This window comes from Pelophylax lessonae (genome assembly GCF_965119305.1).
Source record: "Pelophylax lessonae genome assembly, chromosome: 2".
Taxonomy (NCBI): Eukaryota; Metazoa; Chordata; class Amphibia; order Anura; family Ranidae; genus Pelophylax; species Pelophylax lessonae.
The window spans coordinates 92652681-92666788 of NC_138769.1; the positions used below are offsets into that span (position 1 = coordinate 92652681).

A 14108-nucleotide genomic window follows, 5' to 3' on the forward strand; every position below is an offset into this window, starting at 1 on the left:
CCTTCCCAGCCAGTGTCATTAGTACAGTATTTTTAGCACTGATCACTGCATTGGTGTCACTGGTTCCCAAAATGTGTCAAAAGTCTCAGTTAGTGTCCCGACTGTCCACCGCAATATCACTGTCCCGCTATAAGTCATTGATCGCTGCCATCACTAGTTAAAAAAAAAAGGGATTTTTGTACTTACCGTAAAATCCATTTCTCTTTCATTCATCGACTGACACAGCGCTCCATAAATCATAACTACTGGGACGTCCAAAAGCAGTGCCAAAAGGAAAATGAGGGGTGGGGAAAATAACCCAAGGCTAAACATAAGAGCCCTTAACCAGGACAAAGGAGCCCTGTCTGAAAAATAAAAGTTTAAAGAAAAACACCCCTCAAGAGGGAACAGCCCCTCTTAAACAGCAGCCTGTAAAACTTTGCGGCCAAAAGAAGCATCCGCAGATGGCAAAGTATCTACCTTATAAAATTTTGTGAAGCTATGCACCGGCGACCAAGTAGCCGCCTTGCAACTTTGCGATAATGATGCCCGATGACGGAGAGCCCAAGAAGCACTCAGCGCTCGAGTAGATTGCGCCGTGACAGGGAAATGTGTAACCTGACCTTTAATGGAATAGGCCTGAGTCATCATCTGTCCGATTCATCTAGAGATGGTAGCCGAAGAAGCAGCCAGCCCTTTTCTTGGTCCATCCCGTAACTGTAAAAAGAGAGTCTGACCTCCGAAAAGACTTAGTAGCTGCCAGATACACCCGAATCTCATGAACCACATCCATGCTATGCAAAGCAAATTCCATGGGATGAGCCGGCTTGGATCACAAGGAAGGTAACACAATGTCCCCATTCAAATGCAAGTCAGGCAACTTTGGGCAGGAATGATGGACTGGGACGAAGAACCACTTTATCCCTATGGACCACTAAATAGGGACTGTGACAGGATAATGCCGCCAATCCCGATACCCTGCGGGCCAAGGTAATAGCCACCAAGAATGACGCCTTCTGGTATAACATAGGCAAGGGAATCTTCTGAATATTCTCAAATGGAGGTTTCTGAAGAACCGAAAGTACTAAATTAAATCCCATGGCGGCAAAAGGATCGTACAAGTGGAGCCACATGTCGAACCCCCTGAATGAAGGTACAAACTAATGAGTGCGTGGCTAGGGGGTCGCTGAAAGAAGATTGCCAGGGCAGACACCTGGCCCTTGATGGTACTCAAGGCCAACTTCTGACTGACAGTAGCAGAAGCCAATGGCTCCTGTTGCTCTCAGTCTCCTGTGAGACCAGGATAAGAGGAGAGTGGCATTGCAGACAAGGACACGGCTGGATTGGAAGAGGACTTGGTGGGGGGCGTGGTCTCGGCATGGCGGCGTGAGGACACTCTGAAGGAGAGCTCCCGCCACTTCGCCCGCAACAAGCCTTCTTACTGACTCCGGAGACCCCATTTTGCTCCTAACGGGATGCCCCCGAAGCGGCGACAGTCCCAGCAGCCACAGCGGACACTCCGAGCACGCTCCCACTCCATCGGAGACTTCTTCTCCGGCAGCCGCCGGTCCGGGCCTACTACTCCTACTACTCCCAAGATGGCGACTGCCCTCCAGGTACCCGCGGTGAGTGCGCTCTCCCCTATTCCCTCCCCGCGCCTGGACTCCACGGCTCCGCCGTCACCGGCATCCACAAGCTCTTCCTCGGGCTGGGTGGACCCCGCTGCTGCGGCTGCCCTGGCGGATGCTACGGACTTAAGGGCCCACATATTGTCTCTCCCCATGGCCGCCGACTTGGATAGACTGGCTGACAGGGTTGAGAGGGCCCTCCGCCAGGAGATAGAGGCAGTAAAAGCCGACACCGTTCACCTGGGCCACAGGGTGGAATCAGTGGAGACCAAGGTGGAGGACATCCTTCCTGTGGTTAAGGCTCTCTCTGATCGCTGCAAGCTGCAGGACAGGCGCAATGACACTTTATTGGATCAGCTGGATGACATCGAGAACCGGAGCCGCAGGGGGAACATTCGTATCAGGGGCCTGCCTGAAGCCACTGCGGCAAGAGACATTGTCCCCACTCTTCAGGGAGTTTTCAAGCAGGTCCTGGGGAGGGACGCCCCGGATCACATTGAAGTCGACAGAGCTCACAGGGCGCTGCGCCCCCCTTTTGATGACCCTGATAAACCTCGGGACATTATCTGCAAGCTCCACAAGTATACAGTGAAGGACCGCATAATGTACCACATGCGTGGGGTCTCTGCCATTGACTTTGACGGGGCGCAGCTGTCCTTGTACCCGGATATTTCCCGCCGAACTCTGATGCAACGCAGGGCCCTGAAACCCTGTTGGAAACTATTAGAGAAGCCGACCTGACTTATCGCTGGGGTTTTCCCTTCAGCCTCTCAGTCACCAAGCATGGTAAACAACATGTCCTGAGGAACCGGGACGACCTGCCGCACTTTTTAACCCAACTGGATCTTCCGCCTGTGGACATTCCGGACTGGCGCACCACTCCTGACCTGCCCTTACCGGCCTGCACGCCACCATGGCGCTCGGCGCGCCGTCTTGGTCGGAACCGCAACCGCTCTCGCAACCGGCCCGCACGCTCGGACCCCTGAGGGCTTGGCGACCTGGAGGTCCTGTGTTCATCTGGCCTTTCCTGGAACTTTGCAAGTTGCCCCGACAACGGGGCCCCCACATTGATCCTGACCCTGTTGGAGTAGCGTTGCCTGTGGGGCTGCGGCCTGGGGATCATGTCGCTGGGCCCCTCGGGACTGAGACGGTGGGGATACCCCTCACCACCTGCGGACTGTTTGCTGCCGGATTTTTTCATCCCTTCTCTGGCCTTTTTTTTTTTTTTTGTTTTTCTTTTGTTGCTTGGCTCCTGTTGGGACAAGTGGATTGGGATCCGTTCTATTTGCAAGAACTTGGCGGAGTGCCTTCGCTCCTCCTGCCCTACCATTTTCCCCCCTTTTTATGCACATGTTTCTATTGTGTTTTGGCACTCAAGGTGAGCGTTTGGCCCCATTTTTTCGGGGCCTCAGCCGTTGGCGGTCGGGGGCGGGCCCCTCCCTCCGCACCCCTTTCGGGTGGGGTGGTTGGGGCTCGCCCCGGTACTTATCTGGAGGGGTGGGTGGCCCCCCCGGCCCCCCTTCTCCAGCACTTTGTTCGTTTTGTTGTCTTGTTCCTGTTCCCTCTTCCCCCCTCCTCCACTTTACTTTTTGAGTCTATGGGTCACGTGTTGTTGATTTCTGCTTTACAGGGTCTGCAGTCGGGCGGTCAGCGGTGCTGCTGGGTCTCTCTCTCACTCCTGTCCTGGGTGCACAGGTCCTTGGTTCTGACAGCTTATGAATGGCTCCTCTGAAGATCCTGACGTATAAGGGTTCGGGGCCTGAGGTCCCAATTTCAAAGAGGTAAGTTGTGGCTTGAGTTGCGTGGACTGGGCGCACAGGTGGTTTTCTTGCAGGAGACGCATTTTGCCCCCCAATCCATACCCAGGGTGCCCACTCACTTATACAGTCAGTGGTTTCACAACCACTCAGCACGACCGAAGTCTGGGGGAGTCGCTATTGCACTTCACAGGGACTTCCCTTTTGTCCTGACCGACACCCTCTCTGACGCACAGGGCAGATGCTTTTTCCTGAGGGGGACTCTGTATGGCCGCCCATTGACCTTGGCTTCCCTTTATGCCCCGAATTGGGGCCAGCTGACCTTCCTTGAGTCGACCTTGGATTCTCTGGCCACGTTTCGTGAAGGCCAGTTGATCCTTGGAGGGGATTTTAATTTCTGTCTAGACTCTCGTACTGACACGTCCTCGGGGCGCTCGGCACACTCGTTCGCGGCACACCGCCGACTCCTCCGGCTGTTGCAGACGCACGGCCTGGTGGACTGCTGGCGACTCCTCCACCCCTCACTGCGAGACTACAGCTATTACTCGGCGACTCATGACTCATATTTGCACATTGACATGCTCCTAATTGACCAGTCCCGACTAGATTCCCTGGTGGGTGCGGACATCTCAGTCTGCACTCTCTCCGACCATGCCCCGGTGACGGTGCAGATGGACTTCCTCCACCGTGGGGATAGGGAATGGACATGGCGACTGAACGAGAACCTTTTTGATGACGCAGTGGTAACTACAACTGTGAGTGACTCAATTTCTAACTATTTCAGCGAAAACAATAGCGAGGAGGTTACCCCGTCGGCGATCTGGGAGGGGCACAAGGCAGTGGAACGTGTCGAACTGATTTCGCAGGGGCCACGCTCGAGGAAGGACCGCTTGGCGGACCTTAATCAGCTTCTTATGCAGATTTGTGAGACTGAACTATCACATAAGCGTTCACGGGCGTCGGGGGACCTCCAAAAGCTACAGGGCCTACGGGAGGAGCTGTCTGCTCTCCTGGAGACTCAGATACATAGCCGGCTTCGGTATATCTCCCACAAATTCTACGAGTGCGGTAACAAATGCGGGCGCTTGCTGGCCAGAGCCCTACGTAAGCAGCGAGCCTCGACTCACATCCTCAAGCTACAGACCCCCCAGGGCCCGGCGACCCAGATTCCCTCCCAGATCGCGGACGCTTTCAGGGAGTATTACTCTCGGCTCTATAACCTCTCGCCCTCCCTTTCGGACACCGCGGCGGCAGCCAAAAGCGACCACATTAAGCAATACCTGGAGGAGGCTGATGTCCCCCATTTGACCACCCGCTCGGTGACGGCCCTCGAGCGACCCATTTCGGAACAGGAGCTAGAACTAGCCCTCAAGGCTCTGCCAAAGGGCAAGAGCCGGGGTCCCGATGGTTACACCAACGCGTTCTATCTTAAATTCCGCTCCTCTCTGCAATCCCCGATGTGTAAGTACTTTAACTCACTGGCGCTGGGTTCCCTGACCACCAGAGATGCCCTTCTCGCTCATATCACTGTTCTCCCTAAAGACGGCAGGGACCCCACATTACCCAGTAGCTACCGACCGATATCGTTACTCAATACGGACGTCAAGATCCTGGCCAGGATCTTGGCGGACCGTCTAAAGCCTCTGCTGCTCTCGGTTATCCCCCCCGACCAGACTGGTTTTATTGTGGGACGGGAAGCGCGCGACAATGCCAACAGAGCGCTCCAAATAATCCATTGGGTCGGGTCCCACCCTCACCATCCACCCTGTCTCCTGCTGTCCACGGACGCTGAAAAAGTGTTTGACAGGGTGGATTGGCTCTACATGCGCCTGGTCCTGGAACATCTAGGTCTGGATCCTCGCATGACTGGATGGGTGGCGGCGCTTTATGCCTCGCCCGAAGCCAGGGTGAAGGCAGGGGGATACCTTTCCCTGCCCTTCCCAATCCGGTACGTGCCAGGGCTGCCCCCTCTCGCCGTTGCTTTTTGCCCTGACACTGGAGCCATTTCTGGGGAGAGTCAGGGCGAACCCAGACATTGGGGGGGTCACGGTGGGTCCCACGGAACACAAATTATCGACCTACGCGGACGATGTCCTTTTTTACGTAACCAGACCTCAGACGTCGCTCCCTGTTCTCATGTCCGAGCTCAGGTCCTTTCATACACTCTCCCACTTCAAAATTAACTTTGACAAGTCGGAGATACTGCCCCTCTTTGTTCCTCAGGACATGGCCTCGGCTTTGCAGTCCTCCCTACCGTTCACCTGGTGCCACTCCAAACTCAAGTACCTGGGGGTTTACCTTCCCGACTGTTCCACAGACGTGTTCGGACTCAACTATGCACCCCTACTGAATGTGATCCTCAGGGATCTGACAGACTGGACCAATTGACACTGACTTGGATTGGGAGGGTGAACGTGCTCAAAATGAACATCCTGCCACGGATTCTATTCTATTTACAGATGCCACCTGTGCGCCTACCCAGGTCTTTCTTCTTGAGCCTCAACAGCCTGTTTATCCGTTTTGTTTAGAATAGTAAGCATCCCCACCTGGCTTTCCCCCTCATGCAGCGTTCCAAGTGGACAGGTGGGCTGGGGATCCCCGTGATTCGGAGATATTATGAAGCGATTGCTTTACAGCGAATCCTGTACTGGCACCACCATGTCCGGGACAAGCTTTGGGTTCCTATGGAAAAATATATGGCAGGCAGGAACCTAGCCCATGCTCCTTGGCTCCCCAGGGAACACAGGGGCCTCTCCGTGCGGGTCTCTCCATCCACAACCCACACCCTGCAGGTTTGGGATGAAGTTAATGCAAGATAACAGCTGTCGGTGGTGATCTCCCCGCTAGTGCCACTCGGGTTTCCCGTGGTTCCTCCCAGTGGAGGATGTTTCCTTCTTTGGGACGTGTGCGTATGGTGGGGAGACGTGCTGCGGACGCTTTGTACAGGAGGGGAGGATATTGCCACTCACAGAGCTCAGGGAGCGCTACAGGAGATACCCGATGGACTTGTAGCGTTATCGCCAGTTGACTCACTTCCTTCTTCCTAAGATGGTGGTGATTCGTTCCCCAACGCTGATGTCCCCTTATGAGAAGCTATGCATCTACAAGGACCCGATCCAGCATTCCATAACGCTGCTGTAACAACTTCTTTGCCCTTCGGACCTGGAGTCCAAACCCCTATTTGTGAGGAAGTGGGAGAGAGACTTGCAGTGCACCTTTTCTGAGCAAGAGCTGACCAATATGTACTAACTGACCCACTCTAGCACGGTGGATACTAAGATGCAGGAAAATAGCTATAAATTACTGACAAGGTGGTACAGGGTACCCTCCCGGCTCGCACGGATCTTCCCGGGTGCCTCGGACCGCTGCTGGAGGGGTTGTGGGGACCGGGGCACCTTCCTCCACATTTGGTGGGGGTGCCCGCTCCTGCGGCCGTTCTGGGCGGACATTCGGGCACAGATCTCGGCAATCCTGGACGTGGATGTCCCTGATGACCCACAACACTTTCTACTGCACGTACCATCCATCCATCTTAGCCGATACAGGAAAAGTGTTCTACCGCACTTGTTAAATGCCGCGCGTCACCTGGTCCCGGTGTTCTGGAAACAGACGAGGGTACCTGATAGGGCGGCATGGATCACATTGCTAAACAATATTATGGCAGCTGAGGAGTGGATGGCCCGGTGTAGGGACCGTTATGACAAATTTTACATGAAATGGGCAGTGTGGATAGACTATACGGCCTCGGGCGCGGGTGGCTCTGCGCCCGTGCCGGTGGCTGACCCTGCTGTGTGATAGACTCTAGCCACGGACCCATGCTGACGCTGGCAGCATTGAGACGATTCTGCATTGTTGTTGTATCCCTCTTATCATGATTTTGCCTTATGACCTCTAGACTCAACCTCTCATCACCCCCATGTATTTCTTCTATGTATCTCTTCCTAGCTTCTCCCTGACCCTTTCTTCGTCCTTCCCCCTCTCCTTTGTCCTCCCCCCCCCCCCCCTTCGATTTCTGGCCTTGGCTTCCTATCAATACCTGACCTACCTTTGACGTGCAGAGCGCTTACAATGATAAAAGATGTGTTCAAACGTTGCCTGCAAGGGCCATCACCCTTATTCATTCTCCCTAGTTGCTTTGCACAAGGTTTCTTTTGCTTCTTGGTTACAATGGCCTCTTAACTTTAATGTTGCAATGTCCAGTGCCCTTGAAGGGGTTACTTCCATGTGTATCTTGTTATGCCTATTATCTTTGCCTTTCTGTCTGTTTTTATGTTTGCATTCCAAAACTTAAATAAAGATTATACAAAAAAAGAAAGAGGACTTGGTAAGTGTTTTTCAGCATGGGGGCGGGGGGGGGGGAACAGGTATTGGAAAGTTTTTAACCTTAATGCTAGAAATGCATTAAGGTTAAAAACCTTTGGAGTTCATAACCACTTCATCCTGCCTCTCTGAACTTCTTTCATTACCTACAACATACACTATATGCCCAAATCTATGTGGACATCCGAAATACAGAGTTCAGGTGTTTCAAGTAAAGGGTACTGTTAATGCTACAGTCTTTAACAATATTTTATAGAATTGTGTGCTTCCAATTTTGCAGTAACTCTTCTGTTCTATAGGCAAAACAAAAAGTGTGAGAAAATCCCTGCAAATTAAGGGAACCCCTCGAGTCCCCAGAAATAATGTCCTGATTGAAAGATTTCCCCTCTGGGATTTTTTTTTACTTTGACTTTCAATGATAAATGGTAAACAGGACAAAAAGAGAGAGGGCGAACCACCCTAACAGGGACAAAAGTAGCATTAATAACCTGACAGGTGTTCTAATCCAATGTCCCTTTATTCAAAACTAAAAAAATAAATAAAAAAGTTTTGCCTTGAGTTATACTTTTAACCGGTCCCACTGGCCACCACTATCCAATCTAAGGGTCTTTATCAATTGCTGCAAACCCCAAAGAAAAAAAAAAGTTTAACATATCAAAACAGGCTCACTCCAACAAGCAAAAAAAAAAAAAAAAAAAAAATGCATATTCCACATAAAGAAAGGAGAACATATAACAATAAGGATAGTATGTCCTTTTTCCCCCTCATGACAAGTGCTAGGGTTACCTGTGCATGGACAGATGCGACCCCTGAAGTTGCTCCGTGATCCACTGTGCAGAGCGATGAAGAAACTTGCTTCCTTTCGGCAGAATGTGAGGCCGGCAGAGAAGGGACTCTATACCACACATCCACGTCTGCTGCAACTTCAGCATGAGCGTTTCTGTTACAAAACACAAGTTTAACTCTCAGACTACATACTGTACTAACTGAGAAAGCAACAACACTGTGCAATATTACTGCTCTAATGTAAATATAGCCTGAAAATTACACATTTAAATTAGCAGTGTTAACTGTTAAAAGGACACGATAATAGTTTTGTTTATGCTTTGTAATATAATTTTTCCTGGCCCCTCCCCACTGCCGAGTACCCCCATAGCAAGCAGTTTACTATTGAAGCACTTGTGTGTGCTTGCTCCTTAGCCAGCTCTGTGTATTCATTGACAGCTCAGCCCCATGCTCCCTCCTCAATGGCTGTGATTGACAGCAGCAGGAGCCAATGAAGAGGGAGAGAGCTGAGAGAGCCTCTGCTCTCGTGCACATTGCTGGATCCAGATCAGGCTCAGGTAAGTATTTGGGGCTGGGGGGAGCTGTATGCAGAAAGTTTTTTACTTTAAAGTAGTATTAGAGGTTCAGCTTTTTTTCCTTTTTTCAGCAGATTTTCTGATCCCATGTACTAGGCTTTAGTCTTACTGCATTTATTTATTTACATACTGTGCCTTACACATCTATGCTCAATACTCATTTGCCACCATGCAGCGGTACCTGACAACTGAGTTTTATCGGAGGGTTGTGCACACAGCTGGAACATCGTGAGAAGCAGGTCCTCGGCCGATGGCATTTGCAGACAATTTTTCACAGAACTAAAAAAGTTGGAGGCCACATCGCAGATGAAGGACACAGACTGCTCAAGGTCACCGGCTTCTGAGAAATCCTTCGTTTTAGTCAAGGTGCAGTGAAGTTTATCAATGATCTTCTCCACGTAGACTTCTGCTATGAGTGTCTCTGGAAGAAAATAAACAGATTTTTTTTTTTTACACACACAAAGAAGTACAAACCCTTATAGAGGAACCATATGCTGCTCACAGGGGACTAAAGGCCTTCAACACAAGGAACTAAAGGCCTTCACACAGGGGAACTAAAGGCCTTCACACAGGGGGACTAAAGGCCTTCACACAGGGGGACTAAAGGCCTTCACACAGGGGGACTAAAGGCCTTCACACAGGGGGACTAAAGGCCTTCACACAGGGGGACTAAAGGCCTTCACACAGGGGGACTAAAGGCCTTCACACAGGGGGACTAAAGGCCTTCACACAGGGGGACTAAAGGCCTTCACACAGGGGGACTAAAGGCCTTCACACAGGGGGACTAAAGGCCTTCACACAGGGGAACTAAAGGCCTTCACACAGGGGAACTAAAGGCCTTCACACAGGGGAACTAAAGGCCTTCACACAGGGGAACTAAAGGCCTTCACACAGGGGAACTAAAGGCCTTCACACAGGGGAACTAAAGGCCTTCACACAGGGGAACTAAAGGCCTTCACACAGGGGAACTAAAGGCCTTCACACAGGGGAACTAAAGGCCTTCACACAGGGGAACTAAAGGCCTTCACACAGGGGAACTAAAAGCCTTCACACAGGGGAACTAAAGGCCTTCACACAGGGGAACTAAAGGCCTTCACACAGGGGAACTAAAGGCCTTCACACAGGGGAACTAAAGGCCTTCACACAGGGGAACTAAAGGCCTTCACACAGGGGAACCAAAGGCCTTCACACAGGGGAACCAAAGGCCTTCACACAGGGGAACCAAAGGCCTTCACACAGGGGAACCAAAGGCCTTCACACAGGGGAACCAAAGGCCTTCACACAGGGGAACCAAAGGCCTTCAACACAGGGGAACTAAAGGCCTTCAACACAGGGGAACTAAAGGCCTTCAACACAGGGGAACTAAAGGCCTTCAACACAGGGGAACTAAAGGCCTTCACACAGGGGGACTAAAGGCCTTCACACAGGGGAACTAAAGGCCTTCACACAGGGGAACTAAAGGCCTTCACACAGGGGAACTAAAGGCCTTCACACAGGGGAACTAAGGGCCTTCACACAGGGGAACTAAAGGCCTTCACACAGGGGAACTAAAGGCCTTCACACAGGGGAACTAAAGGCCTTCACACAGGGGAACTAAAGGCCTTCACACAGGGGAACTAAAGGCCTTCACACAGGGGAACTAAAGGCCTTCACACAGGGGAACTAAAGGCCTTCACACAAGGGACTAAAGGCCTTCCCACAGGGGAACTAAAGGCCTTCACACAGGGGACTAATAGTGTGTGGCCTATTTTTATTTTAAGGTCTTCTTTCAGTTTTTAACCTTGCATTTAAAATATTCAGTTCAATACAGTGTACATATTACAAGAATTTTAAAGTATCGGCTTATACTCCACTTCACTAAAGAAAAAAGTGTGAAGGTGAAAATAAGGCATTCCTATGCCAAATGTCATTTTTATTGCTTTGGTACATATTAATATGGGGAAATGCCCCTGCCTTACTTACCACTACCATATACACATTGATACTCTGCGTTACTCACCATTCTTAACATGTTCTGAGAGCACTAAGCTCAGTAGCGTCCATTTGTCAGAGCAGTAGGTCTCTGATTTTCCTGCCTTGTCTGTTATGCCGCTGGTACATAAGTCACTTGCTAGAGAAAGAAGTCTGTTACCCAGAACGTCCCCTTTCAGCCAGTCACAGATCAGGGAATGCTTGATGGGATCAGAACAGGCCTGAGGACCAGAAATGTTAAAGTGATATTAAAGGTAGAATTAAAAAAAAAAAAAAAAAAAAAGAAACACATGTTCTACTTACCTGCTCTGTGCAAAGGTGCACAGAGCAGCCCCTATCCTCCTCTTTTCAGGTCCCCCACCAGCGCTCCTGGCACCTCCTCTTCTCCGAGTGCCCCCATAGCAAACCACTTGCTATTGGGGAACTTGTGCATGCTCACGCCTGAGCCCCACTCTGCGTGCCCTAAGACACACAGAACGGGGCTTGGCCCCGCCCCACGCTGCCTTCTCAGTAGCCGTTATTGACAATGGCTCCTGCTGCTGTCTCTCAGCTAATGAGGAGGCAGAGACCCAAGAGAGCAGCTGCTCTCCTGCATATCATGATCAAGATCGGGCTCAAGAAAGTAGTGGGTGGGGGCTCTGCGGAGGGAGCTGCACACTGAAGGTTTTAAATCTTTATGCATGGAATGCATGGAGGTAAGAAAAACTTCAGCTTTTAGAACCACTTTAAACAACTTACAAAAAGAAGCCTCTATGCACGCACGCACGCACGCACACACACCTTGAAAAAATCCAGTCCAAAACAAATTGTTTCTAATGGCTTTTTAGTAGTTTTGTGTGCAGATAGCATTTGGTACAAGTGCATGAATTCAACATCTGAGAAGGTAAGCCTGGCTGTTTGAGGTTAAAGTGAAATGTAACTGTATCTGAGCACCACTAAAACCGAAAAAAACTATTTGATTCATTTTTTTATATTCAAAGCAAACTCATTCATGTCTCCATGCTTTATTTTTTTGGGAAATCACTTTGAAAAGCACTGCCCCTAGCATTTCTAATAATAGCCATCTTGAGTAAGGGCAGATGATTCATGTAACATTTACTTCCTGGAATCCATCTGCCTCAGGCATGCAGGCAGGAGGGTGTGCTTGGCTGAGAAAGCCCCTCCTCCAGATGAACGGGAAAAAAAAACACACCCATGAAGACTTCTGGGATGTATGACATTTTGGCATAGGCCAAAAAGCAGAAAGCAACTTAAAAAAAGTGTAAAACAAGTAAATATAATAACGATTAAAAATAGCTAAGTAGATTAAGAGACTTTGGCTTTAAGCCCCTGTTCACATTGAGTGCGGCTTCCAAATAGTGCGATTTCATCTGAAATCACATGGATTTAAAAGCTGCATCTAAGTAAGACTTTCAAGTCATTTGTGAGGCTTTATGCACAGATGTTTATTGAAGGCGCACCCAAAATCGCCAAAAATGTGCATGTACTACTTCTTCAAATTGATGCGGTACCGCAAAGTCGGTGTTGCATCAAATTCAATACTGCCGTTGCCGGCAATAGGATGCCACTTGTCATGCGAGCTGACCTGTCAAATCGCATGGCAAATCTCTCCGAAGCGAACAGGGGTTTAGGGTAGTATTTAGGGTAGATCAGGAATTGCGTTCAGTTTTAAACGAGTAGTTTAGTTCAGTTAATTTTGTTGCTGGCTAGCTGGAAAGTAAGCGGAGTGCCCTCTTTGTATTGTTTTGTAAAGTGCCTTACACATCTGCAGTTTCATTTTTTTGCGAATTCCAAACGGATCTCAGCATCTGCCATTGGTATTCCTTTGTACTCGTTTATTACATATTTTATGTTTAATAACTTCACAAGTATCGTTATGGCATGGCCAAGTAGCTGCTTTAGTAGCTAAAACAAAAAGCCAACAGATCACACATTTATAAAGCACAGCTATGGGCTTACAAAATGTGTTTAGTACTTTATTTGTTTTAGGAATCCTAAGTAAGCGGAATGCTGTAAAAATGAATGCAGTTTAAAGACCAAAAAAATGGGGGGAGAGCCTGGAAGTGTGACCTGTCAAAGTTTATTAAGCAGAGACAAAAAAGAGACCAGCATTTAATGAACGAGACCTAAAATACAAGTCATGGTGTGCAGTGTCCAGTAGACAGCCTATCCAATCTCCATTTTAAATAGGAGCCAAGGGGCAACGTTTTTACCCAGCAGGTCTGATACATCCTCAAAATCAAGCAAGCCATATTACCTGCCTTGCTAGGAAGGATACTAAGAGTATTTGGGCTGAAATACTTCAGTGATTTGCTGCTACAGATTACAGGCCGTCAATGCCAGCCACATGTTTGATAGCACTGGCCATTGGTCATGTGACCTTTGTTGAAAAAGAGGATTAGTGTTCAGACTTTCTGATCCTACCTTCAGTATAGATCACATGATCCAGCGACTACACCTTTTACAAACCTGAGAAGCACTGTAAATAATCTCATGCATTATTTTCTCCAAATAATGTATTTCAGCCTTTTTCTCACATTATTGCATCTTTACGCCTTACTCCCCCCTCTTAAATATGTTTAATGGCACAGTAATAATAAAAAAGAAGTGTTAATACTACAGACGTCAATGTAGGACCACTCAACAATGTACCCTAAATATTCACACCCAGTTTCCGAAAGGAATAGCCTTTACATTTGTAATGGGAACAGTGCCAATCACACTTCCCTACCTCCATTAGAGACCTAATACATTGGACTGACTGAATCCTAAAATATCTTTTAAAGTTCTTCTCAAAAGAGAAAAGTATGGCAAAAACTTTGCTCATACTTCTCGTCCGAGTCACAGAAGTGCACTTACTTTTGCTCTCCTGTGACCCAGAATCAGCCGTCAGCGGGCTAAAGCTTCCTCTCAGCTGACATCACAGAGCCACTCCAGACTCTGGAAGAATCATCATCATATTGTCCGGATCCATCTTGACAGCTGGTTCTGGCTCTCAGCATGCAGCTGAGAGCCCAAGCCAGCTGTGCTCGCCACCTCAACATCCAGTAAGCACTGGAAGGGCAAAGCAGAGAGCGGTCACTGACAGTAGC

General features: G+C 49.4%; 1 protein-coding gene across 1 annotated transcript in view; it reads right to left on the bottom strand.

Moving 5' to 3' along the window:
- Positions 1-14108, bottom strand: part of LTN1 (listerin E3 ubiquitin protein ligase 1) — a 197260-nt gene that overhangs the window by 110206 nt on the left and 72946 nt on the right. Inside the window, exons 12-14 of the mRNA XM_082246619.1 lie at positions 11045-11237; positions 9227-9466; positions 8471-8624 (exon numbers count right to left, since the gene is read on the bottom strand). Coding sequence (XP_082102745.1) covers positions 8471-8624; positions 9227-9466; positions 11045-11237 — 587 coding nt within the window. The remainder of the gene's footprint in view (positions 1-8470; positions 8625-9226; positions 9467-11044; positions 11238-14108) is intronic.